Source organism: Rhinoderma darwinii, chromosome 9 (assembly GCF_050947455.1).
Source record: "Rhinoderma darwinii isolate aRhiDar2 chromosome 9, aRhiDar2.hap1, whole genome shotgun sequence".
In the NCBI taxonomy this organism is placed as follows: domain Eukaryota; kingdom Metazoa; phylum Chordata; class Amphibia; order Anura; family Rhinodermatidae; genus Rhinoderma; species Rhinoderma darwinii.
In genome coordinates, this window is record NC_134695.1 from 79929495 (window position 1) to 79953795 (window position 24301).

At 53.3% G+C, this 24301-nt stretch overlaps 1 protein-coding gene across 1 annotated transcript; it reads left to right on the forward strand.

Moving 5' to 3' along the window:
• Positions 1-377: 377 nt before the first annotated feature.
• LOC142660467 (solute carrier family 66 member 2-like) lies at positions 378-23803 on the forward strand. The gene is made up of 4 exons (XM_075837086.1): positions 378-571; positions 1884-2017; positions 7353-7569; positions 23128-23803. Exons 1-4 carry the CDS (start codon positions 378-380, stop codon positions 23300-23302), a joined length of 720 nt encoding a protein of 239 aa, XP_075693201.1. The 3' UTR covers positions 23303-23803.
• The last annotated feature ends 498 nt before the right edge of the window (positions 23804-24301 follow it).

Below are 24301 nucleotides of genomic sequence, written 5' to 3' on the forward strand. Positions count from 1 at the left end.
CAGGATGTAACTCAGGATCAGTACAGGATAAGTAATGTATGTACACAGTGACTCCACCAGCAGAATAGTGAGTGCAGCTCTGGAGTATAATACAGGATGTAACTCAGGATCAGTACAGGATAAGTAATGTAATGTATGTACACAGTGACTCCACCAGCAGAATAGTGAGTGCAGCTCTGGAGTATAATACAGGATATAACTCAGGATCAGTACAAGATGCATTCTTGTAGATTCATTCTGTATATAAAGTGTATACGGTGGCCAGCAGTGAACATTCCCGTTAATCCCCTATAGCTCTGGTCTTTTAACGCTTTGTTCCTTAACTTTCAGTGATTTTCATTTTTCAGGCCTATATGTGATTGCTGAGACAGAGTAAGATGGATTTTCCGGAGGATTCTGTGGGCACGTGGCCGGTCCTGTCCTGGGTCTCGTCCTGTTTCATGGTGTTCGGCGGAGTGCTCCCATACATCCCTCAGTATCAGGAGATTAGGAGGACTTCTAACACGGCCGGGTTTTCCACCTGGATCTGCTTTGCTCTGCTGATTGCGAATATCCTCAGGATATTTTTTTGGTGAGTGAGATCAGAGCTGCGGCTGGTTTGGGCTCTGCTGTATTTTCATCACTGTTGATCGACGTTCTATCAACGCTCAACCACTGGGATCTGGTGAATATGTGATCATGTGGATCCGCCAGCTGTGTGTGGCCTCTTAGCCAATCGGGTCTCATGACACTTTCTCTGACTCTTAATACATAGGCCATGATTGTAAGGGGTCAAAGGGGCGGGGCTCAATACTTTTGCTTCTTCATCGGCACTTCGAGGGCCTGTAGGTTGTCATACAGATTTTTTCATCTGAACGGATAAGACCTTCCCTCTAAGTTTCTGGCCTCAGCAGCTCCTTCTTTTATCAGTTATGAGGAAATAAAGTTACTCTCCTTCCACTAAAAACACAACGATGCGGCTCGCCGGTGGAGTCCGGATCAGTTTGACTTTGTGCCGGTGTCACCGATCCTGTAATCACTGCTGATTGAGCCCCGCAGTCCCGTCTCTTGTCATTATAGACCTGATGACTCGGGCAGCGCCCGCTCCTGGAGATTTCCCATTAATAATCTGCTTAGATGAATTCTCCTTGTTCCAGGGCTGCAATTAAATCCAATCCCTGTGATTGTCGGGTGTTTCAGCCTCCATGTTGCTCCACCAAATGACTTCAGCCCATTAATTATACGCAGAATTAATTGGCGAGTATTAATGAGCGCGTCTGATCTCCGGGGCTCGGAGAGATCAGTCAATGAACAGATAACGTCTCCACCCAGTGTAACAATTTCCTTCCGGCAAAGTCACCGCTCAGACACAGCAGAACTCGTTACAATGTATCATTAATGTTGCCTGGTTACCGTCTGGATTCACTTCGGGTACGTGAGTCAGCGGGTGACATGTGACCCCACAGCCGGCGGCTTGTATTAATATTTTATCAAGATTAGAATTACTTTCCTAATAATTATCTTCTTCATCTTCTTTCACCCCAGAGACTAACAGACGGCACTAGTTTTTTCAGGGTACAATTCTTAAGACCCCCCCCCCCCTATACAGAGTCTGTCACAAAATTCACCATGATCCGTGTAAGAGGCCGTAAGGGTAACATCACCGGACGTATCTATCGGGGGCTGAAATGATCCGGATGTGATGAGCTCCGCCTCTTAGTGAAGCCGCTCCACCGGTCACCGGTGCGGAGATGGCGGTGGAGTTCTCTGATCATCAGCCCGGTGTCTCCCGTCCATCACACATATATGGGCAGCAGGGCTGTTATGTTGAGCCTGCCAGTGCCGGTCACAATGTAGAGTTACGATGGCGGCCGCTCATGATCACGTGTTCTCTTCTGTTCCAGGTTTGGGAAGTATTTTGAGCTCCCCCTCCTCCTGCAGAGCGTCCTGATGATCATCACCATGTTATCTATCCTTCACCTCTGCTGCGCTGTGCAGACCGTCAACCGTCTGTCCACCAGGTATCACGCCTTCACCGGTGAGTGGCATCACGTGGTTTGTTCTGGGCTGAGGATAGACAATGACTGCAGTCCAGACACCGCAGCCCATAGACATGTATAGAGATTGTGTGCAGGGCAACATGGGCCCAATGGGGGGCAATGGTCAGAGGATTATTTATCTTATCAACTACAACGTCATGGCCAGAAGAACCTACGGCGGGCCGTTCCGGCTGCCGTAAAGCATCTTGAGCTGCTGTGTGGTGAAATTATTCGGAGATGTCTTACAGGTATCTGAAGTCACTGTGTAGCCCGGGTCATATGCTTCCGTACAAGTAAAAGAGGTGGCCACAAAGGAGAATCCCCTCCTGTGTGGTACGTTCTGATGTGAAGCGGATTGGAGGGTGCAAACTAAATTTTAGGGCTCCAATTAAATCTGAGTGTGGGGCCTCCAAACATCTTGACCGTAAACTGTGCAAAAGTAATGCAATCCGCAGCAAAGAATGGATGGAGAGTATCAGATCTCCCTACATAGCAGAGGTAGGACCTAGAAGACACCACCTCTATGTCCCCCCCACAGGACCTGCTAGGACTATAGAGAAGTCCTCAGTCGCTGGAACTCCCAGAAATAAATAGGAAACCAGTCACTGAATAGAAACAGCTGATGTGTAGTGAGGACCCCGCTGTTTACCATTACATGGTGGAGACACCTCAGGGGCCGACGCGGGCCATGTAAACCAGCACCGATCAATGAGACAGCTTGCTGATCAGTGATCGTTTGCTTCTGTCACAGGGATCTATGTACGGGGAGGAGCACTTGTTACTCTGATCGCTCGTCCTCATACATTTCCATCATGTCGGCAGAGCGTCGTTTACACCGGGAGATTCGCTGCTGACAACCATAATATTTTAGGCTGTAAAAACGATACGATCAGCCGATGAAGACGCCAGTTCCTGCAGAGGTGAGGCAGCGCACTCATGTATGTTACAGTGTGTGAGGGGATAGGTCAGGATCACATCATTCTCAGCATCATTGCCAGCATCCGGGAAGGATCAGAGAATGGCGCAGACGTCCCCGCTATCAGGTGTTGCCGGTCTTTGCCCCCGCCACACTGCAGGATAATGCCCCCCCGCCTCACTGCAGGATAACGCCCCTGCCCACTGCAGGATAATCCCCCCCGCCTCACTGCAGGATAATGCCCCCGCCACACAGCAGGATAACGCCCCCGCCACACTGCAGGATAAGGCCCCCCCCGCCACACTGCAGGATAAGGCCCCCCCCGCCACACTGCAGGATAACGCCCCCGCCACGCTGCAGGATAACGCCCCCGCCACGCTGCAGGATAACGCCCCTGCCCCACTGCAGGATAACACCCCTGCCCCACTGCAGGATAACGCCCCCCCCCCCGCCACACTGCAGGATAACGCCCCCGCCACACTGCAGGATAACGCCCCCCCCCCAGCCACACTGCAGGATAACGCCCCCCCCGCCTCACTGCAGGATAATCCCCCCCGCCTCACTGCAGGATAATGCCCCCGCCACACTGCAGGAAAATCCCCCCCGCCTCACTGCAGGATAATCCCCCCCCGCCTCACTGCAGGATAACGCCCCTGCCCCACTGCAGGATAACGCCCCTGCCCCACTGCAGGATAACGCCCCCCCCCCGCCACACTGCAGGATAACGCCCCCGCCACACTGCAGGATAACGCCCCCGCCACACTGCAGGATAACGCCCCTGCCCCACTGCAGGATAACGCCCCCCCCCCCGCCACACTGCAGGATAACGCCCCCGCCACACTGCAGGATAACGCCCCCGCCACACTGCAGGATAACGCCCCCGCCACACTGCAGGATAACGCCCCCGCCACACTGCAGGATAACGCCCCCGCCACACTGCAGGATAATGCCCCCACCACACTGCAGGATAACGCCCCCGCCACACTGCAGGATAACGCCCCCGCCACACTGCAGGATAACGCCCCCCCGCCTCGCTGCAGGATAACGCCCCCGCCTCGCTGCAGGATAACGCCCCCGCCACACTGCAGGATAACGCCCCCCCGCCTCGCTGCAGGATAACGCCCCCGCCTCGCTGCAGGATAACGCCCCCGCCACACTGCAGACATTGTCCAGGAATGATGAGGAACATGACAAAGACTTCAGGATGTCTCCAAATTCCCCAGATCTCAATCCGATCAATCATATGTGGGATGTGCTGGAGAAATGTCCGATCCCTGGAGGCCGCACCTCACACCTCACACCTCACACCTCACAGGATCTGCCGCCAACGTCTTGTGGAGTCCAGGCCTCGAGGGGTCACTGCTGTATGGAGGCACGAGGGCAACGACACAATATTAGGTGGGGGTGTTAATGTTCTAGCTGATCGGTGTATCATGCCTTACTCCCTCCCGCATCATCCGAAGTATAAAGTGGATCAGTCGCAGGAGGCACAAGTGCAAGGATTAATTATGACCCGATCCTGAGTCCCCCCCCCCTCTGGACTTTACTGGGGGCTCATGTCCATCTTGTAATGGGTTGTTGGCCGGTGTACCCGTTATGGTGATAGCATGACGCTCTTCACAGTACTGGTCTGGATAAATGTAAACATGTCCGTCTGATGTAGCGGAAAACGGTGATGTGGATACAGCGCAGTCATAAACGGGCACACATAAGCGGGCACACATAAGCGGGCACACATAAGCGGGCAGATATAAGCGGGCACACATAAGCGGGCAGATATAAGCGGGCACACATAAGTGGGCAGACATAAGTGGGCAGATATGCGGGCAGAAATAGGCGGGCAGATATAAGCGGGCAGACGTGTGTAGTCTAGCAGTATATATCCTACAGCTGGTGTCAGGATTGCTCATCATGTGTCGTGTCCTGGACTCGGCAGGTTTACAGCGGACCGCGTGTTGCAGTTATGGGGGATTCTGTTGGCAGCGGCGAGGTTTGCCGTCCTGAGAATGAGATGATTGAGCGGGCAGCGTGTTCTCCGCTGAGGGCCGTTCTTCTCTGTCTGCAGGACACTCTCGCTCTGCTGCAAATCAACCGGAAAAACTCCGACCGCAGGGGATCCCTGGAGTTTTGTCTGCACAGAAAAGCTCATGATAAGAAATGCTTCCTCATAGCGGCTGTGCCCGGGGGCTTCTCCTGGTGCGACCGCCATGTACAGTGCAGTTACGTAAACATGTGGACACCACCTATAGCTCTTAATGACTGCGACACTACAACTCCCAGCATGTCCTGAGAATGTAGAGCTGGCAGGGGGCACGTTTATCAGAAAAGTGGCATAATGCGCATTACAAATGGTGTGCGCCATATTTATATATATCATCAAACAGCGAAACAAGTCAAGACAAACGTATGGTGGCGCCTAATACTGCAGCGCACGTGCCGGCGGCTATGAGGGGGGTCATCGTGTCTGGTACGTCAGCGTTGGGCCAGGGCAGCTGTAGACGTCGGGTATAGAAGCGATAGGGAGAACGGGGGACCGAAAGTCCCCCGAAGTTCTCCATGACTAACCTCTGACTTCCGGCGTCTGCGCAGCTCTGTAGAAATGAAAGGAGCGCTGGTCACGCATGCGCACAAGCACGACCGGCGCTCCATTCATTTCTCCGGAGCTGCCGACACAGACCCCGGAAGTCCGAGGTTTGTCAGGGAGAAGTTCAGGGGACTTTCAGTCTCCCTATCGCTGCCAGCGATCACACATGTATCCCCTCTCCTGTGGAGATCCTGTGGAGAGGGGGATACATGTCCTGTGGAGAGGGGATACATGTCCTGTGGAGATCCTGTGGAGAGGGGGATACATGTCCTGTGGGGATCCTGTGGAGAGGGGGATACATGTCCTGTGGAGATCCTGTGGAGAGGGGGATACATGTCCTGTGGAGATCCTGTGGAGAGGGGGATACATGTCCTGTGGAGATCCTGTGGAGAGGGGGATACATGTCCTGTGGAGATCCTGTGGAGAGGGGATACATGTCCTGTGTATATCCTGTGGAGAGGGGATACATGTCCTGTGCAGATCCTGTGGAGAGGGGGATACATGTCCTGTGGAGATCCTGTGGAGAGGGGATACATGTCCTGTGTATATCCTGTGGAGAGGGGATACATGTCCTGTGGGGATCCTGTGGAGAGGGGGATACATGTCCTGTGGAGATCCTGTGGAGAGGGGGATACATGTCCTGTGGAGATCCTGTGGAGAGGGGGATACATGTCCTGTGGAGATCCTGTGGAGAGGGGGATACATGTCCTGTGGAGATCCTGTGGAGAGGGGATCACACATGTCTCCCTATCTCCCTATCGCTGCCAGCGATCACACATGTATCCCCTCTCCTGTGGAGATCCTGTGGAGAGGGGGATACATGTCCTGTGGAGAGGGGATACATGTCCTGTGGAGATCCTGTGGAGAGGGGGATACATGTCCTGTGGGGATCCTGTGGAGAGGGGGATACATGTCCTGTGGAGATCCTGTGGAGAGGGGGATACATGTCCTGTGGAGATCCTGTGGAGAGGGGGATACATGTCCTGTGGAGATCCTGTGGAGAGGGGGATACATGTCCTGTGGAGATCCTGTGGAGAGGGGATACATGTCCTGTGTATATCCTGTGGAGAGGGGATACATGTCCTGTGCAGATCCTGTGGAGAGGGGGATACATGTCCTGTGGAGATCCTGTGGAGAGGGGATACATGTCCTGTGTATATCCTGTGGAGAGGGGATACATGTCCTGTGGGGATCCTGTGGAGAGGGGGATACATGTCCTGTGGAGATCCTGTGGAGAGGGGGATACATGTCCTGTGGAGATCCTGTGGAGAGGGGGATACATGTCCTGTGGAGATCCTGTGGAGAGGGGGATACATGTCCTGTGGAGATCCTGTGGAGAGGGGATACATGTCCTGTGTATATCCTGTGGAGAGGGGATACATGTCCTGTGCAGATCCTGTGGAGAGGGGGATACATGTCCTGTGTATATCCTGTGGAGAGGGGGATACATGTCCTGTGGAGATCCTGTGGAGAGGGGGATACATGTCCTGTGGAGAGGGGGATACATGTCCTGTAGAGATCCTGTGGAGAGGGGGATACATGTCCTGTGGAGAGGGGATACATGTCCTGTGGAGAGGGGGATACATGTCCTGTGGAGATCCTGTGGAGAGGGGATACATGTCTTATGTTTAATAGCAGAGCGGGGAGATACCTCCCTGCTCTGCAGTAGTGATCAGTGGCATCCCGATGTAGCAGCCATAGCGGTAGTTACGCCACTGCCTTCAACTGTTTGGTAGGCACAGGGTCCAAGAGAATCAGGGCAAGGGCACCGCAGTGGGGGGTAAGGTCAGGAGCTGGCAGGGGCTTGATATGACCCCGACACTTGTCTTTACAGATTTCGATCTTCTTTACTTCTGGAAGTGGAGCCGCTTTGAGGATTACCTGCATTTCTGCCTCTCGCTGACCATCCCTGGGGCTCTCATCACTTACCTCTTCCTGGATGTTCCTGTCTTTGTGGAGGGACTGGGACTACTATCTCTCCTGACTGAGGCAATGTTGGGACTCCCTCAGCTGCTGCAGAACCTCAGGAACAAGTCCACCGGGGGGATGAGGTAACAAACACTGTTCACGTATCACTTCATGCCTGACAATGCGCAGTGAACCCCATTATAGAACACTGGACATTTTACACCCCCCGTTACTGACAACCAGCCTGTATATCATGTGTGAGAGGTTGTCACAGCCCCGCCCCCCGTTACTGACATCACTGATATATAATATAATTACATTGTGATCAGACATGAGATCCACACATCTTATATACAGTAACAGCTATTCATCTATTACTACTGACAACCAGCCTGTATATCATGTGTGAGAGGTTGTCACAGCTCCGCCCCCTGTTACTGACATCACTGATATATAATATAATTACACTGTGATCAGACATGAGATCCACACATCTTATATACAGTAACAGCTATTCATCTATTACTACTGACAACCAGCCTGTATATCATGTGTGAGAGGTTGTCACAGCCCCGCCCCCTGTTACTGACATCACTGATATATAATATAATTACACTGTGATCAGACATGAGATCCACACATCTTATATACAGTAACAGCTATTCATCTATTACTACTGACAACCAGCCTGTATATCATGTGTGAGAGGTTGTCACAGCCCCGCCTCCTGTTACTGACATCACTGATATATAATATAATTACATGTGATCAGACATGAGATCCACACATCTTATATACAGTAACAGCTATTCATCTATTACTACTGACAACCAGCCTGTATATCATGTGTGAGAGGTTGTCACAGCCCCGCCCCCTGTTACTGACATCACTGATATATAATATAATTACACTGTGATCAGACATGAGATCCACACATCTTATATACAGTAACAGCTATTCATATATTACTACTGACAACCAGCCTGTATATCATGTGTGAGAGGTTGTCACAGCCCCGCCCCCTGTTACTGACAACCAGCCTGTATATCATGTGTGAGAGGTTGTCACAGCCCCGCCCCCTGTTACTGACAACCAGCCTGTATATCATGTGTGAGAGTTTGTCACAGCCCCGCCCCCTGTTACTGACAACCAGCCTGTATATCATGTGTGAGAGGTTGTCACAGCCCCGCCCCCTGTTACTGACAACCAGCCTGTATATCATGTGTGAGAGGTTGTCACAGCCCCGCCCCGTTACTGACAACCAGCCTGTATATCATGTGTGAGAGGTTGTCACAGCCCCGCCCCCTGTTACTGACAACCAGCCTGTATATCATGTGTGAGAGGTTGTCACAGCCCCGCCCCCTGTTACTGACAACCAGCCTGTATATCATGTGTGAGAGGTTGTCAACCCTTTTCTTAGATAAAATCACTCAGTTAGGAAGGTCATCAGACAAACAGAAAACTTGTGTCCTCAGTAAATTGCTTTCCTAAAGACAGATCTCGGTTCCGCTCCTGGGTTACAAGGCGCCGCTTATTACAACCAGCCGAGGAATATTAAGGACAGGATTGTATGAAGTCATGCAGGCATTATCCATCTATTGTACTGTGCAGGGAGCGCACGCAAATGACATCATTAATTTCACGCTCTCGCTCCAGGCAGATCTCAGCGACACATTTACGAGGCGACGAGTAATAAATGTCATTTTTTAGCACATAAATATGAATAAAGAATAAATGCAGAATCCACGATCAGACGCCATTCTTCAGAGCAGGCCGTATGTGAGGATTTGTGACCCGCTGGAGGTGCAACCGCGGAAGTCAAGACTCCGAAACCTCATTTAACCTCGGAGCTTCTTAATCTCAGACTTTTCTGAATCCTGTAGAACTTTATCTGCCCTGAATATTTGTAAATGATCCACAAGACTGGAGAGAATCCACTGAGCAGAGTAATTCTTGTTTTATTATTCTGCTATGTTAAGAGGAACCCAGAGAACATTGTAGTGGTGACATCACTGAGAACACAGCCTATCCATTCACTAGAGAGCAGCGGTGACATCACTGAGAATGCAGCCTATCCATTCACTAGAGAGCAGCGGTGACATCACTGAGAATACAGCCTATCCATTCACTAGAGAGCAGCGGTGACATCACTGAGAATGCAGTCTATCCATTCACTAGAGAGCAGCGGTGACATCACTGAGAATACAGCCTATCCATTCACCAGAGAGCAGCGGTGACATCACTGAGAATGCAGCCTATCCATTCACTAGAGAGCAGCGGTGACATCACTGAGAATACAGCCTATCCATTCACCAGAGAGCAGCGGTGACATCACTGAGAATGCAGCCTATCCATTCACTAGAGAGCAGCGGTGACATCACTGAGAATGCAGCCTATACATTCACTAGAGAGCAGCGGTGACATCACTGAGAATGCAGCCTATCCATTCACTAGAGAGCAGCGGTGACATCACTGAGAATGCAGTCTATCCATTCACTAGAGAGCAGCGGTGACATCACTGAGAATACAGCCTATCTATTCACTAGAGAGCAGAGGTGACATCACTGAGAATGCAGCCTATCCATTCACTAGAGAGCAGCGGTGACATCACTGAGAATGCAGCCTATCCATTCACTAGAGAGCAGCGGTGACATCACTGAGAATGCAGCCTATCCATTCACTAGAGAGCAGCGGTGACATCACTGAGAACACAGCCTATCCATTCACTAGAGAGCAGCGGTGACATCACTGAGAACACAGCCTATCCATACACTAGAGAGCAGCAGTGACATCACAGAGAATGCAGCCTATCCATTCACCAGAGAGCAGCGGTGACATCACTGAGAATGCAGCCTATCCATTCACTAGAGAGCAGCGGTGACATCACTGAGAATGCAGCCTATACATTCACTAGAGAGCAGCGGTGACATCACTGAGAACACAGCCTATCCATTCACTAGAGAGCAGCGGTGACATCACTGAGAACACAGCCTATCCAGTCACTAGAGATCAGAGGTGACATCACTGAGAATACAGTCTATCCATTCACTAGGGAGCAGTGGTGACATCACTGAGAATACAGCCTATCCATACACTAGAGAGCAGTGGTGACATCACTGAGAATGCAGCCTATCCATACACTAAAGAGCAGCGGTGACATCACTGAGAATGCAGCCTATCCATTCACTAGAGAGCAGCGGTGACATCACTGAGAATGCAGCCTATCCATTCACTAGAGAGCAGCGGTGACATCACTGAGAACACAGCCTATCCATTCACTAGAGAGCAGCGGTGACATCACTGAGAACACAGCCTATCCATTCACTAGAGAGCAGTGGTGACATCACTGAGAACGCAGCCTATCCATTCACTAGAGAGCAGTGGTGACATCACTGAGAATGCAGCCTATCCATTCACTAGAGAGCGGCGGTGACATCACTGAGAATGCAGCCTATCCATTCACAGAGCAGCGGTGACATCACTGAGAATGCAGCCTATCCATTCACTAGAGAGCAGCGGTGACATCACTGAGAATACAGCCTATCCATTCACTAGAGAGCAGCGGTGACATTACTGAGAATACAGCCTATCCATTCACTAGAGAGCAGCGGTGACATCCCAGAGAATGCAGCCTATCCATTCACTAGAGAGCAGCGGTGACATCACTGAGAATGCAGCCTATCCATTCACCAGAGAGCAGCGGTGACATCACTGAGAATACAGCCTATCCATTCACTAGAGAGCAGCGGTGACATCCCAGAGAATACAGCCTATCCATTCACCAGAGAGCAGCGGTGACATCACTGAGAATACAGCCTATCCATTCACTAGAGAGCAGCGGTGACATCCCAGAGAATGCAGCCTATCCATTCACTAGAGAGCAGCGGTGACATCACTGAGAATACAGCCTATCCATTCACTAGAGAGCAGCGGTGACATCCCAGAGAATGCAGCCTATCCATTCACTAGAGAGCAGCGGTGACATCACTGAGAATGCAGCCTATCCATTCACTAGAGAGCAGCGGTGACATCACTGAGAATGCAGCCTATCCATTCACTAGAGAGCAGCGGTGACATCACTGAGAATGCAGTCTATCCATTCACTAGAGAGCAGCGGTGACATCACTGAGAATACAGCCTATCCATTCACTAGAGAGCAGAGGTGACATCACTGAGAATGCAGCCTATCCATTCACTAGAGAGCAGCGGTGACATCACTGAGAATGCAGCCTATCCATTCACTAGAGAGCAGCGGTGACATCACTGAGAATGCAGCCTATCCATTCACTAGAGAGCAGCGGTGACATCATTGAGAACACAGCCTATCCATTCACTAGAGAGCAGCGGTGACATCACTGAGAACACAGCCTATCCATACACTAGAGAGCAGCGGTGACATCACTGAGAATGCAGCCTATCCATTCACTAGAGAGCAGCGGTGACATCACTGAGAATGCAGCCTATCCATTCACTAGAGAGCAGCGGTGACATCACTGAGAACACAGCCTATCCATTCACTAGAGAGCAGCGGTGACATCACTGAGAATGCAGCCTATCCATACACTAAAGAGCAGCGGTGACATCACTGAGAATGCAGCCTATCCATTCACTAGAGAGCAGCGGTGACATCACTGAGAATGCAGCCTATCCATTCACTAGAGAGCAGCGGTGACATCACTGAGAACACAGCCTATCCATTCACTAGAGAGCAGCGGTGACATCACTGAGAACACAGCCTATCCATTCACTAGAGAGCAGTGGTGACATCACTGAGAACGCAGCCTATCCATTCACTAGAGAGCAGTGGTGACATCACTGAGAATGCAGCCTATCCATTCACTAGAGAGCGGCGGTGACATCACTGAGAATGCAGCCTATCCATTCACAGAGCAGCGGTGACATCACTGAGAATGCAGCCTATCCATTCACTAGAGAGCAGCGGTGACATCACTGAGAATACAGCCTATCCATTCACTAGAGAGCAGCGGTGACATTACTGAGAATACAGCCTATCCATTCACTAGAGAGCAGCGGTGACATCACTGAGAATGCAGCCTATCCATTCACTAGAGAGCAGCGGTGACATCCCAGAGAATGCAGCCTATCCATTCACTAGAGAGCAGCGGTGACATCACTGAGAATGCAGCCTATCCATTCACCAGAGAGCAGCGGTGACATCACTGAGAATACAGCCTATCCATTCACTAGAGAGCAGCGGTGACATCCCAGAGAATACAGCCTATCCATTCACCAGAGAGCAGCGGTGACATCACTGAGAATACAGCCTATCCATTCACTAGAGAGCAGCGGTGACATCCCAGAGAATGCAGCCTATCCATTCACTAGAGAGCAGCGGTGACATCACTGAGAATACAGCCTATCCATTCACTAGAGAGCAGCGGTGACATCCCAGAGAATGCAGCCTATCCATTCACTAGAGAGCAGCGGTGACATCACTGAGAATGCAGCCTATCCATTCACTAGAGAGCAGCGGTGACATCACTGAGAATGCAGCCTATCCATTCACTAGAGAGCAGCGGTGACATCACTGAGAATGCAGTCTATCCATTCACTAGAGAGCAGCGGTGACATCACTGAGAATACAGCCTATCCATTCACTAGAGAGCAGAGGTGACATCACTGAGAATGCAGCCTATCCATTCACTAGAGAGCAGTGGTGACATCACTGAGAATGCAGCCTATCCATTCACTAGGGAGCAGCGGTGACATCACTGAGAACACAGCCTATCCATACACTAGAGAGCAGCGGTGACATCACTGAGAATGCAGCCTATCCATTCACTAGAGAGCAGCGGTGACATCACTGAGAATGCAGCCTATCCATTCACTAGAGAGCAGCGGTGACATCACTGAGAACACAGCCTATCCATTCACTAGAGAGCAGCGGTGACATCACTGAGAACACAGCCTATCCATTCACTAGAGAGCAGTGGTGACATCACTGAGAACGCAGCCTATCCATTCACTAGAGAGCAGTGGTGACATCACTGAGAATGCAGCCTATCCATTCACTAGAGAGCGGCGGTGACATCACTGAGAATGCAGCCTATCCATTCACAGAGCAGCGGTGACATCACTGAGAATGCAGCCTATCCATTCACTAGAGAGCAGCGGTGACATCACTGAGAATACAGCCTATCCATTCACTAGAGAGCAGCGGTGACATCACTGAGAATGCAGCCTATCCATTCACTAGAGAGCAGCGGTGACATCCCAGAGAATGCAGCCTATCCATTCACTAGAGAGCAGCGGTGACATCACTGAGAATGCAGCCTATCCATTCACCAGAGAGCAGCGGTGACATCACTGAGAATACAGCCTATCCATTCACTAGAGAGCAGCGGTGACATCCCAGAGAATACAGCCTATCCATTCACCAGAGAGCAGCGGTGACATCACTGAGAATACAGCCTATCCATTCACTAGAGAGCAGCGGTGACATCCCAGAGAATGCAGCCTATCCATTCACTAGAGAGCAGCGGTGACATCACTGAGAATACAGCCTATCCATTCACTAGAGAGCAGCGGTGACATCCCAGAGAATGCAGCCTATCCATTCACTAGAGAGCAGCGGTGACATCACTGAGAATGCAGCCTATCCATTCACTAGAGAGCAGCGGTGACATCACTGAGAATGCAGCCTATCCATTCACTAGAGAGCAGCGGTGACATCACTGAGAATGCAGCCTATCCATTCACTAGAGAGCAGCGGCAACATCCCAGAGAATGCAGCCTATCCATTCACTAGAGAGCAGCGGCGACATCCCAGAGAATACAGCCTATCCATTCACTAGAGAGCAGCGGTGACATCACTGAGAATACAGCCTATCCATTCACTAGAGAGCAGCGGTGACATCCCAGAGAATGCAGCCTATCCATTCACTAGAGAGCAGCGGTGACATCACTGAGAATGCAGCCTATCCATTCACTAGGGAGCAGTGGTGACATCACTGAGAATGCCGCCTATCCATTCACTAGAGAGCAGCGGTGACATCACTGAGAATACAGCCTATCCATTCACTAGAGAGCAGCGGTGACATCACTGAGAATGCAGCCTATCCATTCACTAGAGAGCAGTGGTGACATCACGGATAATGCAGCCTATCCATACACTAGAGAGCAGCGGTGACATCACTGAGAATGCAGCCTATCCATTCACTAGAGAGAAGCGGTGACATCACTGAGAATGCAGCCTATCCATTTACTAGAGAGCAGCGGTGACATCACTGAGAATGCAGCCTATCCATTCACTAGAGAGCAGCGGAGTCATCACTGAGAATGCAGCCTATCCATTCACTAGAGAGCAGCGGTGACACCACTGAGAATTCAGCCTATCCATTCACTAGAGAGCAGCGTTGACATCACTGAGAATGCAGCCTATCCATTCACTAGAGAGCAGCGGTGACATCACTGAGAACGCAGCCTATCCATTCACTAGAGAGCAGCGGAGACATCACTGAGAACGCAGCCTATCCATTCACTAGAGAGCAGCGGTGACATCACTGAGAATGCAGCCTATCCATTCACTAGAGAGCAGCGGTGACATCACTGAGAATGCAGCCTATCCATTCACTAGAGAGCAGCGGAGACATCACTGAGAATGCAGCCTATCCATTCACTAGAGAGCAGCGGTGACATCACTGAGAATGCAGCCTATCCATTCACTAGAGAGCAGCGGTGACATCACTGAGAATGCAGCCTATCCATTCACTAGAGAGCAGCGGTGACATCACTGAGAATACAGCCTATCCATTCACTAGAGAGCAGCGGTGACATCACTGAGAATGCAGCCTATCCATTCACTAGAGAGCAGCGGTGACATCACTGAGAATACAGCCTATCCATTCACTAGAGAGCAGCGGTGACATCACTGAGAATGCAGCCTATCCATTCACTAGAGAGCAGCGGTGACATCACTGAGAACACAGCCTATCCATTCACTAGAGAGCAGCGGTGACATCACTGAGAACGCAGCCTATCCATTCACTAGAGAGCAGCGGTGACATCACTGAGAATACAGCCTATCCATTCACTAGAGAGCAGCGGTGACATCACTGAGAATGCAGCCTATCCATTCACTAGAGAGCAGCGGTGACATCACTGAGAATACAGCCTATCCATTCACTAGAGAGCAGCGGTGACATCACTGAGAATGCAGCCTATCCATTCACTAGAGAGCAGCAGTGACATCACTGAGAATACAGCCTATCCATTCACTAGAGAGCATTGGTGACATCACTGAGAATGCAGCCTATCCATTCACTAGAGAGCAGTGTTTGTAAGGTTTATTGTATGGATTAGACATCTCCTCAGTATGAGGTAATGGAGATCAGTTGTAGAAGTGGAATACTGTGGGGGGAGGCAGGGTCTTGGTTGTCTAGAGGGACAGTTGATAGGGGCTGCTGCCAGACCCTCTGTACCCCCAGATTTTGAAATCCAACATGGCCGATCCCTATTTCTCCTGACATCAGGGGAGGGTTGGGAGACCCCAGAGATAGGTAGTTGGTGGATTTTGCTGTAATTATCACTTTGGGGCATTTTTTATCCAATGTTTGGCCAGTTTTAGGAAAGAATGAATCACCTCATGGGTTGTGGGGCCCGGATCTGCGCTGGAGGCGTTTGGCAAAGGGCCCGGATATTGGGAAGTAAGAGGATCCAGACCTCGGGGGATTCTTCGTGTATCTATGACCGCCCCTGGCAGATTGTTCCTGTCATTACTATAAATGTGTCCGGACAGGAACAAGAGACTCTTTCCAGGACACTTACATGAATGTCGCACTGAATAAGCACGAGGCCATCACCATCACCATCACCTTGGTTTAGCGCACGATGGGATCGTCTGCCGTGACTTGGTGTTCATCACCGCCTGGATGCAGCGCGCGCTTGATGTAACGGGGACTGCGCCAATTTGTAGGAACAATATCCCTGTCACATTCAGTTTTATAGCTTAGACAGAGTATGCGTGGGTGACAGTGTGTACTCTCCATGAATCAGGAGGCCCAGGATGAACACAGAGATCCATCCTGTCTGAGCGCAGTCCTCAGTGCAGTCCTCAGTGTAGTCCTCAGTGCAGTCCTCAGTGTAGTCCTCAGTGCAGTCCTCAGTGCAGTCCTCAGTGTAGTCCTCAGTGCAGTCTTCAGTGTAGTCCTCAGTGCAGTCCTCAGTGTAGTCCTCAGTGCAGTCCTCAGTGTAGTCCTCAGTGCAGTCTTCAGTGTAGTCCTCAGTGCAGTTCTCAGTGCAGTCCTCAGTGCAGTTCTCAGTGCAGTCCTCAGTGTAGTCCTCAGTGCAGTCCTCAGTGTAGTCCTCAGCGCAGTCCTCAGTGTAGTCCTCAGCGCAGTCCTCAGCGCAGTCCTCAGCGCAGTTCTCAGCGTAGTCCTCAGCGCAGTCCTCAGCGCAGTCCTCAGCGCAGTTCTCAGCGCAGTCCTCAGTGCAGTCCTCAGTGCAGTCCTCAGTGTAGTCCTCAGTGCAGTTCTCAGTGCAGTCCTCAGTGCAGTCCTCAGTGCAGTTCTCAGTGCAGTCCTCAGTGCAGTTCTCAGTGTAGTCCTCAGTGCAGTCCTCAGTGCAGTCCTCAGTGCAGTCCTCAGTGCAGTCCTCAGTGCAGTCCTCAGTGCAGTCCTCAGTGTAGTCCTCAGTGCAGTCCTCAGTGTAGTCCTCAGTGCAGTCCTCAGTGCAGTCCTCAGTGTAGTCCTCAGTGCAGTCTTCAGTGTAGTCCTCAGTGCAGTCCTCAGTGTAGTCCTCAGTGCAGTCCTCAGTGTAGTCCTCAGTGCAGTCTTCAGTGTAGTCCTCAGTGCAGTTCTCAGTGCAGTCCTCAGTGCAGTTCTCAGTGCAGTCCTCAGTGTAGTCCTCAGTGCAGTCCTCAGTGTAGTCCTCAGCGCAGTCCTCAGTGTAGTCCTCAGCGCAGTCCTCAGCGCAGTCCTCAGCGCAGTTCTCAGCGTAGTCCTCAGCGCAGTCCTCAGCGCAGTCCTCAGCGCAGTTCTCAGCGCAGTCCTCAGTGCAGTCCTCAGTGCAGTCCTCAGTGTAGTCCTCAGTGCAGTTCTCAGTGCAGTCCTCAGTGCAGTCCTCAGTGCAGTTCTCAGTGCAGTCCTCAGTGCAGTTCTCAGTGCAGTCCTCAGTGCAGTCCTCAGTGCAGTCCTCAGCGTAGTCCTCAGCGCAGTCCTCAGCGCAGTCCTCAGCGCAGTCCTCAGCGCAGTCCTCAGTGTAGTCCTCAGCGCAGTCCTCAGTGTAGTCCTCAGTGCAGTCCTCAGTGTAGTCCTCAGTGCAGTCCTCAGTGCAGTCCTCAGTGTAGTCCTCAGTGCAGTCCTCAGTGTAGTCCTCAGTGCAGTCCTCAGTGCAGTTCTCAGTGTAGTCCTCAGTGTAGTCCTCAGTGCAGTCCTCAGTGTAGTCCTCAGCGCAGTCCTCAGCGCAGTCCTCAGCGCAGTCCTCAGTGCAGTTCTCAGCGCAGTCCTCAGCGCAGTCCTCAGCGCAGTCCAGTCCTCAATGCAGTTCTCAGTGCAGTCCTCAGTGCAGTCCTCAGTGAAGTCCTCAGCGCAGTCCTCAGTGTAGTCCTCAGTGAAGTCCTCAGTGCAGTCCTCAGTGCAGTCCTCAGTGCAGTTCTCAGTGCAGTCCTCAGTGCAGTCCTCAGTGCAGTCCTCAGTGTAGTCCTCAGTGTAGTCCTCAGTGAAGTCCTCAGTGCAGTCCTCAGTGCAGTCCTCAGTGCAGTCCTCAGTGTAGTCCTCAGCGCAGTCCTCAGTGTAGTCCTCAGTGTAGTCCTCAGTGTAGTCCTCAGTGCAGTCCTCAGTGCAGTCCTCAGTGCAGTTCTCAGTGCAGTCCTCAGTGCAGTCCTCAATGCAGTTCTCAGTGCAGTCCTCAGTGTAGTCCTCAGTGTAGTCCTCAGTGCAGTCCTCAGTGCAGTCCTCAGTGCAGTTCTCAGTGCAGTCCTCAGTGTAGTCCTCAGTGCAGTCCTCAGCGTAGTCCTCAGCGTAGTCCTCAGCGTAGTCCTCAGCGCAGTCCTCATCGCAGTCCTCAGCGCAGTTCTCAGCGTAGTCCTCAGCGCAGTCCTCAGCGCAGTTCTCAGTGTAGTCCTCAGCGCAGTCCTCAGCGCAGTTCTCAGCGCAGTCCTCAGCGAAGTCCTCAGTGTAGTCCTCAGCGCAGTCCTCAGCGCAGTCCTCAGTGCAGTTCTCAGTGTAGTCCTCAGTGTAGTCCTCAGTGAAGTCCTCAGTGCAGTCCTCAGTGCAGTTCTCAGTGCAGTCCTCAGTGCAGTCCTCAGTGCAGTCCTCAGTGCAGTCCTCAGTGCAGTTCTCAGTGCAGTCCTCAGTGCAGTCCTCAGTGTAGTCCTCAGTGTAGTCCTCAGCGTAGTCCTCAGCGCAGTCCTCAGCGCAGTCCTCAGCGCAGTCCTCAGCGCAGTCCTCAGTGCAGTCCTCAGTGCAGTCCTCAGTGCAGTCCTCAGTGTAGTCCTCAGTGTAGTCCTCAGCGTAGTCCTCAGCGCAGTCCTCAGCGCAGTCCTCAGTGCAGTCCTCAGTGCAGTCCTCAGTGTAGTTCTCAGCGCTGTCCTCAGTGCAGTCCTCAGTGCAGTCCTCAGTGTAGTCCTCAGTGCAGTTCTCAGTGCAGTCCTCAGTGCAGTCCTCAGTGCAGTTCTCAGTGCAGTCCTCAGTGCAGTTCTCAGTGCAGTCCTCAGTGCAGTCCTCAGTGCAGTTCTCAGCGCAGTCCTCAGCGCAGTCCTCAGCGCAGTCCTCAGCGCAGTCCTCAGCGCAGTCCTCAGTGTAGTCCTCAGCGCAGTCCTCAGTGTAGTCCTCAGTGCAGTCCTCAGTGTAGTCCTCAGTGCAGTCCTCAGTGCAGTCCTCAGTGTAGTCCTCAGTGCAGTCCTCAGTGTAGTCCTCAGTGCAGTCCTCAGTGCAGTTCTCAGTGTAGTCCTCAGTGTAGTCCTCAGTGCAGTCCTCAGTGTAGTCCTCAGCGCAGTCCTCAGCGCAGTCCTCAGCGCAGTCCTCAGTGCAGTTCTCAGCGCAGTCCTCAGCGCAGTCCTCAGCGCAGTCCAGTCCTCAATGCAGTTCTCAGTGCAGTCCTCAGTGCAGTCCTCAGTGAAGTCCTCAGCGCAGTCCTCAGTGTAGTCCTCAGTGAAGTCCTCAGTGCAGTCCTCAGTGCAGTCCTCAGTGCAGTCCTCAGTGCAGTCCTCAGTGCAGTTCTCAGTGCAGTCCTCAGTGCAGTCCTCAATGCAGTTCTCAGTGCAGTCCTCAGTGTAGTCCTCAGTGTAGTCCTCAGTGCAGTCCTCAGTGCAGTCCTCAGTGCAGTTCTCAGTGCAGTCCTCAGTGTAGTCCTCAGTGCAGTCCTCAGTGTAGTCCTCAGCGTAGTCCTCAGCGTAGTCCTCAGCGCAGTCCTCATCGCAGTCCTCAGCGCAGTTCTCAGCGTAGTCCTCAGCGCAGTCCTCAGCGCAGTTCTCAGTGTAGTCCTCAGCGCAGTCCTCATCGCAGTTCTCAGCGCAGTCCTCAGCGAAGTCCTCAGTGTAGTCCTCAGCGCAGTCCTCAGCGCAGTCCTCAGCGCAGTCCTCAGCGCAGTTCTCAGTGTAGTCCTCAGTGTAGTCCTCAGTGAAGTCCTCAGTGCAGTCCTCAGTGCAGTCCTCAGTGCAGTTCTCAGTGCAGTCCTCAGTGCAGTCCTCAGTGTAGTCCTCAGTGCAGTCCTCAGTGCAGTCCTCAGTGCAGTTCTCAGTGCAGTCCTCAGTGCAGTCCTCAGTGTAGTCCTCAGTGTAGTCCTCAGCGTTGTCCTCAGCGCAGTCCTCAGCGCAGTCCTCAGTGTAGTCCTCAGTGCAGTCCTCAGTGCAGTCCTCAGTGCAGTCCTCAGTGTAGTCCTCAGTGTAGTCCTCAGCGTAGTCCTCAGCGCAGTCCTCAGCGCAGTCCTCAGCGCAGTCCTCAGCGCAGTCCTCAGTGCAGTCCTCAGTGCAGTCCTCAGTGCAGTCCTCAGTGCAGTTCTCAGTGCAGTCCTCAGTGCAGTCCTCAGTGCAGTCCTCAGTGCAGTCCTCAGTGCAGTTCTCAGCGTAGTCCTCAGCGCAGTCCTCAGCGCAGTCCTCAGCGCAGTCCTCAGCGCAGTCCTCAGTGTAGTCCTCAGCGCAGTCCTCAGTGTAGTCCTCAGTGCAGTCCTCAGTGTAGTCCTCAGTGCAGTCCTCAGTGCAGTCCTCAGTGTAGTCCTCAGTGCAGTCCTCAGTGTAGTCCTCAGTGCAGTCCTCAGTGCAGTCCTCAGTGCAGTTCTCAGTGTAGTCCTCAGTGTAGTCCTCAGTGCAGTCCTCAGTGTAGTCCTCAGCGCAGTCCTCAGCGCAGTCCTCAGCGCAGTCCTCAGTGCAGTTCTCAGCGCAGTCCTCAGTGCAGTCCTCAGCGCAGTCCAGTCCTCAATGCAGTTCTCAGTGCAGTTCTCAGTGCAGTCCTCAGTGCAGTCCTCAGTGAAGTCCTCAGCGCAGTCCTCAGTGTAGTCCTCAGTGAAGTCCTCAGTGCAGTCCTCAGTGCAGTCCTCAGTGCAGTCCTCAGTGCAGTTCTCAGTGCAGTCCTCAGTGCAGTCCTCAATGCAGTTCTCAGTGCAGTCCTCAGTGTAGTCCTCAGTGTAGTCCTCAGTGCAGTCCTCAGTGCAGTCCTCAGTGCAGTTCTCAGTGCAGTCCTCAGTGTAGTCCTCAGTGCAGTCCTCAGCGTAGTCCTCAGCGTAGTCCTCAGCGTAGTCCTCAGCGCAGTCCTCATCGCAGTCCTCAGCGCAGTCCTCAGCGCAGTCCTCAGTGCAGTTCTCAGTGTAGTCCTCAGTGAAGTCCTCAGTGCAGTCCTCAGTGCAGTCCTCAGTGCAGTTCTCAGTGCAGTCCTCAGTGCAGTCCTCAGTGTAGTCCTCAGTGCAGTCCTCAGTGCAGTCCTCAGTGCAGTTCTCAGTGCAGTCCTCAGTGCAGTCCTCAGTGTAGTCCTCAGTGTAGTCCTCAGCGCAGTCCTCAGCGCAGTCCTCAGCGCAGTCCTCAGTGTAGTCCTCAGTGCAGTCCTCAGTGCAGTCCTCAGTGCAGTCCTCAGTGTAGTCCTCAGTGTAGTCCTCAGCGTAGTCCTCAGCGTAGTCCTCAGCGCAGTCCTCAGCGCAGTCCTCAGTGCAGTCCTCAGTGCAGTCCTCAGTGTAGTTCTCACATCACTGTCATTGCTGTTTACGCCTACAAATATCTGCCCATTGAAATCAATGGGAAAAACATCATTTAGTTCATACAGGGCGTCTTTTTATGCCGCTGTTTCAAAAAACGGAGCGTAAAAAGACGCTCCGTAAAAAGTAGCAGCAGGTCCCATCGTGAGGCGTTTTTTGGAGCTGATTTTCCAATGAACACCATGAAAAACGCCTCAAAAGAAGCTCCAAATTTCATTTTCAGCTTCAGAAACGCCTGAAAATCAGAGGTTGTTTTCTCCGTATTTTTGAGACGTTCTTTGTGAAGCGTGTGAACACGGCCTTAGATCGCTGCAGTGAGTCAGGGAAGGACAGGGAAGAGACAGCGACTAATTCCTCGTGATTATCCAGAATAGCGCGGCCTCTGATCTGGGGGGGTTTACCTTTCCTTCCTTTATTAGACTTCATTGCTTCGGCCTCCTCATCTGCTGATAGATCGGGGTGATTCAGTGATCACTGCATTATGTATGAGCAGCAGCAGCAGCGTGGCCCTGGGGCCCGCACATGGACAGCCTTGACTCCGACAGGTAACAGATCGCTCTATTATATGTCAGGGAGATTGGCGGGCACGGCGTCTGCTGTGGGCGATGAGATGGATGGGCACTTACAGGGTGAAATTACTACAGATCAGTGCGAGCCCCAGACGTCCCCCTCACCTCACGCCTCCCCCTCACCTCTCCCCCTCACCTCACGCCTCCCCCTCACCTCTCCCCCTCACCTCACGCCTCCCCCTCACCTCACGCCTCCCCCTCACCTCACCTCACGCCTCCCCCTCACCTCACGCCTCCCCCTCACCTCACGCCTCCACCTCACCTCACGCCTCCCCCTCACCTCACCTCACCTCACGCCTCCCCCTCACCTCACGCCTCCACCTCACCTCACGCCTCCCCCTCACCTCACGGCTCCCCCTCACCTCACGCCTCCCCCTCCCTCACGGCTCCCCCTCACCTCACGCCTCCCCCTCCCTCACGGCTCCCCCTCACCTCACGCCTCCCCCTCCCTCACGGCTCCCCCTCACCTCACGCCTCCCCCTCACCTCACGCCTCCACCTCACCTCACGCCTCCACCTCACCTCACGCCTCCACCTCACGCCTCCCCCTCACCTCACGGCTCCCCCTCACCTCACGCCTCCCCCTCCCTCACGGCTCCCCCTCACCTCACGCCTCCCCCTCCCTCACGGCTCCCCCTCACCTCACGCCTCCCCCCTCACCTCACGCCTCCCCCTCACCTCACGCCTCCCCCTCACCTCACGCCTCCCCCTCCCTCACGGCTCCCCCTCACCTCACGCCTCCCCCTCACCTCACGCCTCCCCCTCACCTCACGCCTCCCCCTCACCTCACCTCACGCCTTCCCCTCACCTCACGCCTCCCCCTCACCTCACCTCACCTCACGCCTCCCCCTCACCTCACGCCTCCCCCTCACCTCACGCCTCCCCCTCCCTCACGGCTCCCCCTCACCTCACGCCTCCCCTTCCCTCACGGCTCCCCCTCACCTCACGCCTCCCCCTCACGCCTCCTCTGTCTTGTATCTCTCCTCATTAGTGTGAAGATGGTCGCGCTGTGGACCGCTGGCGACTGCTTCAAGACCTCGTACTTCATTATTAAGAGGACCCCGGCTCAGTTCTGGCTGTGCGGAGCCCTGCAGATCTGTCTGGACGCCGTCATCCTCCTCCAGGTCTGGTACTACAACCAGAAGCCTCATGTCAAGCTTGGCTGAGGAGCTGCCAACCACTGGAGGGCCGAACACATGCGCTGGGGCCACAAGGACGGAAGCTGGAGCCCAAAAAGGAATAATATATTAGTACTTGTTATATTCAGACCGATCGTCCCGTCTCCTCCCCGGGGGTGACCGACCCTCATCTGCCCGGAGCAGGGAAATGATGAGACTCCTCACACTCTGGGGTTCTCTTTATGCTGCAGCAGCGCAATAATAAGTAGGAACAGGGGCCCTTAACCAAATATAAAGGGGCCCCTTGTACACACGGTCAGCGGCCGCCGCCACCCACAGACCCTGCTCCCCCCTCCACCTCTTCCTGCAGCGCTGTATACAGGCCGGGGCCTCCTCCTCTCCCTGCAGCGCTGTATACAGGCCGGGGCCTCCTCCTCTCCCTGCAGCGCTGTATACAGGCCGGGGCCTCCTCCTCTCCCTGCAGCGCTGTATACAGGCCGGGGCCTCCTCCTCTCCCTGCAGCGCTGTATACAGGCCGGGGCCTCCTCCTCTCCCTGCAGCGCTGTATACAGGCCGGGGCCTCCTCCTCTCCCTGCAGCGCTGTATACAGGCCGGGGCCTCCTCCTCTCTCTGCAGCGCTGTATACAGGCCGGGGCCTCCTCCTCTCCCTGCAGTGCTGTATACAGGCCGGGGCCTCCTCCTCTCCCTGCAGCGCTGTATACAGGCCGGGGCCTCCTCCTCTCTCTGCAGCGCTGTATACAGGCCGGGGCCTCCTCCTCTCCCTGCAGCGCTGTATACAGGCCGGGGCCTCCTCCTCTCTCTGCAGCGCTGTATACAGGCCGGGGCCTCCTCCTCTCTCTGCAGCGCTGTATACAGGCCGGGGCCTCCTCCTCTCCCTGCAGCGCTGTATACAGGCCGGGGCCTCCTCCTCTCCCTGCAGCGCTGTATACAGGCCGGGGCCTCCTCCTCTCCCTGCAGCGCTGTATACAGGCCGGGGCCTCCTCCTCTCTCTGCAGCGCTGTATACAGGCCGGGGCCTCCTCCTCTC

Coding starts and splice junctions, on each gene's coding strand:
- LOC142660467 (XM_075837086.1), top strand. CDS start 378: ATGGATTTTCCGGAGGATTCTGTGGGCACGTGGCCGGTCCTGTCCTGG. Junction 572..1,883: donor ATCCTCAGGATATTTTTTTG/GTGAGTGAGATC, acceptor CTTCTGTTCCAG/GTTTGGGAAGTATTTTGAGC. Junction 7,570..23,127: donor AAGTCCACCGGGGGGATGAG/GTAACAAACACT, acceptor TCTCCTCATTAG/TGTGAAGATGGTCGCGCTGT.